The 1,605-nt window shown below is 45.9% G+C and overlaps 1 protein-coding gene across 1 annotated transcript; it reads right to left on the reverse strand.

Moving 5' to 3' along the window:
- Positions 1-414: 414 nt before the first annotated feature.
- LOC147455495 (uncharacterized) lies at positions 415-1,107 on the reverse strand. The gene is made up of 2 exons (XM_086515277.1): positions 592-1,107; positions 415-513 (listed from the first exon to the last, which is right to left on the reverse strand). The coding sequence occupies exons 1-2, from the start codon at positions 1,105-1,107 to the stop codon at positions 415-417; spliced, it is 615 nt and encodes a 204-aa protein (XP_086371403.1).
- Positions 1,108-1,605: the final 498 nt, after the last annotated feature.

Below are 1,605 nucleotides of genomic sequence, written 5' to 3' on the forward strand. Positions count from 1 at the left end.
CTTGAAACCCTTATGATAAGAAAACAAAGCTCTCGGGTCAGTTCTTTGCTTGAAATAAAGCCAAAACAAAGAAAAAACCTCATATTTGAAGAAAAATGTGGAGGGTTTTCGTTACAGGTTGCATAAACTCATTCTGTTTTTGCTTAAATAAGAATAAAACCATCCACATAATTATTGCATTGCAATGGGATAATAGCATGGAAGTGGAGAGAGAGAGAGAGAGATGACAACTTGAAGGGAGGTTGAGATAGAAGGGACAACTTGAAGGGAGGTGGAGATAGAAGGATACATTACTACCTTTGCGTTATAACTCAAATTTGAATGAGAGCAATCACTTCAATACATTAGCAGAGCCAGGGCGGCCTTGCAAGCCAACGAGGGCGGCATTGCAACGGCTGAAGATCTCTTGGGTAATCAGAAGGCATCTCGTGGCGGTGGATGGAGTAGGCTCAATTGGTCATCGGCGTGCCGGAGAGACTTCTTCAGATGCATGTTGAGCTCATAGTTCTTGGTCTGCATTTAAGATCACGTTAGAGACCTGTAACACATCCTCTTATTATTGGGATTTAGTAGGTTATAAGATTTTATTACCTCTAAGTCCCGGACCTGCTCTTGAAGGAAGGACGTAACCTCCTTCATTTGGTGCATGTCGTGCGAGTAGGCGTAGTCACGTTGGAGATGGCGCTTGTGCTGAATGAGCACAGCTCTCTTCAGGAGCTGATTCTGCTCGGCCTGGTGCTGCGCTTGGGCCTTCCAGCATTCCGAGCTGTGAACAAGCTGCAGCTGCACATGCTGCTGGAAAGCTTGCAAAGCGCTCGCTAGTCGCTGCCGAGCGTCGTCAATGCTTGGCGAGCGTTGCATCTCCTGCAGGAGAGATTCCACCCATGGCGCCTCGTCGACGCGGCCAGCAGCTCCTTCTTGCGTGGCCGTGTTGGAGCCATAGTCGGAAGCTTGCAGTTGCTCGTGCGCAGGCGTAAGTAGAGAATCTGTTTGTTTGATAGAGTCGTCCATGTGCAGTCCATCCAAGCTCTTAAGTAGCGCATCGACTTCGATGTTGAGGGCTTCCATGTCCAAGCTCTTTACGGATGCAGAAATGCTTGCGTCCATCGTATAAGTTTACCACTAGCGTTGCTTAATTACACTTACTCGGCTTCGTAGCCAAGAGTGTCTTCAAGTACCTACAATTTGGAAATTAGAACACACACACCCAACCCCCCTAGGGGGAGGCAACCTAGACTATTAAGGTGAGTCTTTTCAGCTGGATAAGGTTCGCCAATCCATCATTTGGACCAGGGGAATAGCCCTTAAGGCTACATGTCACACGAGCTGTCAAGGGGGTTTGAACCAAAGACCTTAGATAGAAGGAGCTCTTGCTCTTCCAGCTGAGCTAGCACTTGGTGACAACTTTCTAGCACATTGCTCACAATGCACTACTCATTTAACCCCAAGGAACCAACATTCCTTTTTCCCCAAGACACCCTAAAACTCAAATCACATTCATCTAAAATACAAGCAAACGCATCATCTTTAGACTTTAAATAAAATGGTACATAAAAACTAAAAACATCTCAAGATATATTTTGCCAACTTATAGAATGTTGTTCA

Source organism: Adiantum capillus-veneris, chromosome 6 (assembly GCF_014529385.1).
Source record: "Adiantum capillus-veneris isolate H3 chromosome 6, ASM1452938v2, whole genome shotgun sequence".
NCBI lineage: Eukaryota > Viridiplantae > Streptophyta > Polypodiopsida > Polypodiales > Pteridaceae > Adiantum > Adiantum capillus-veneris.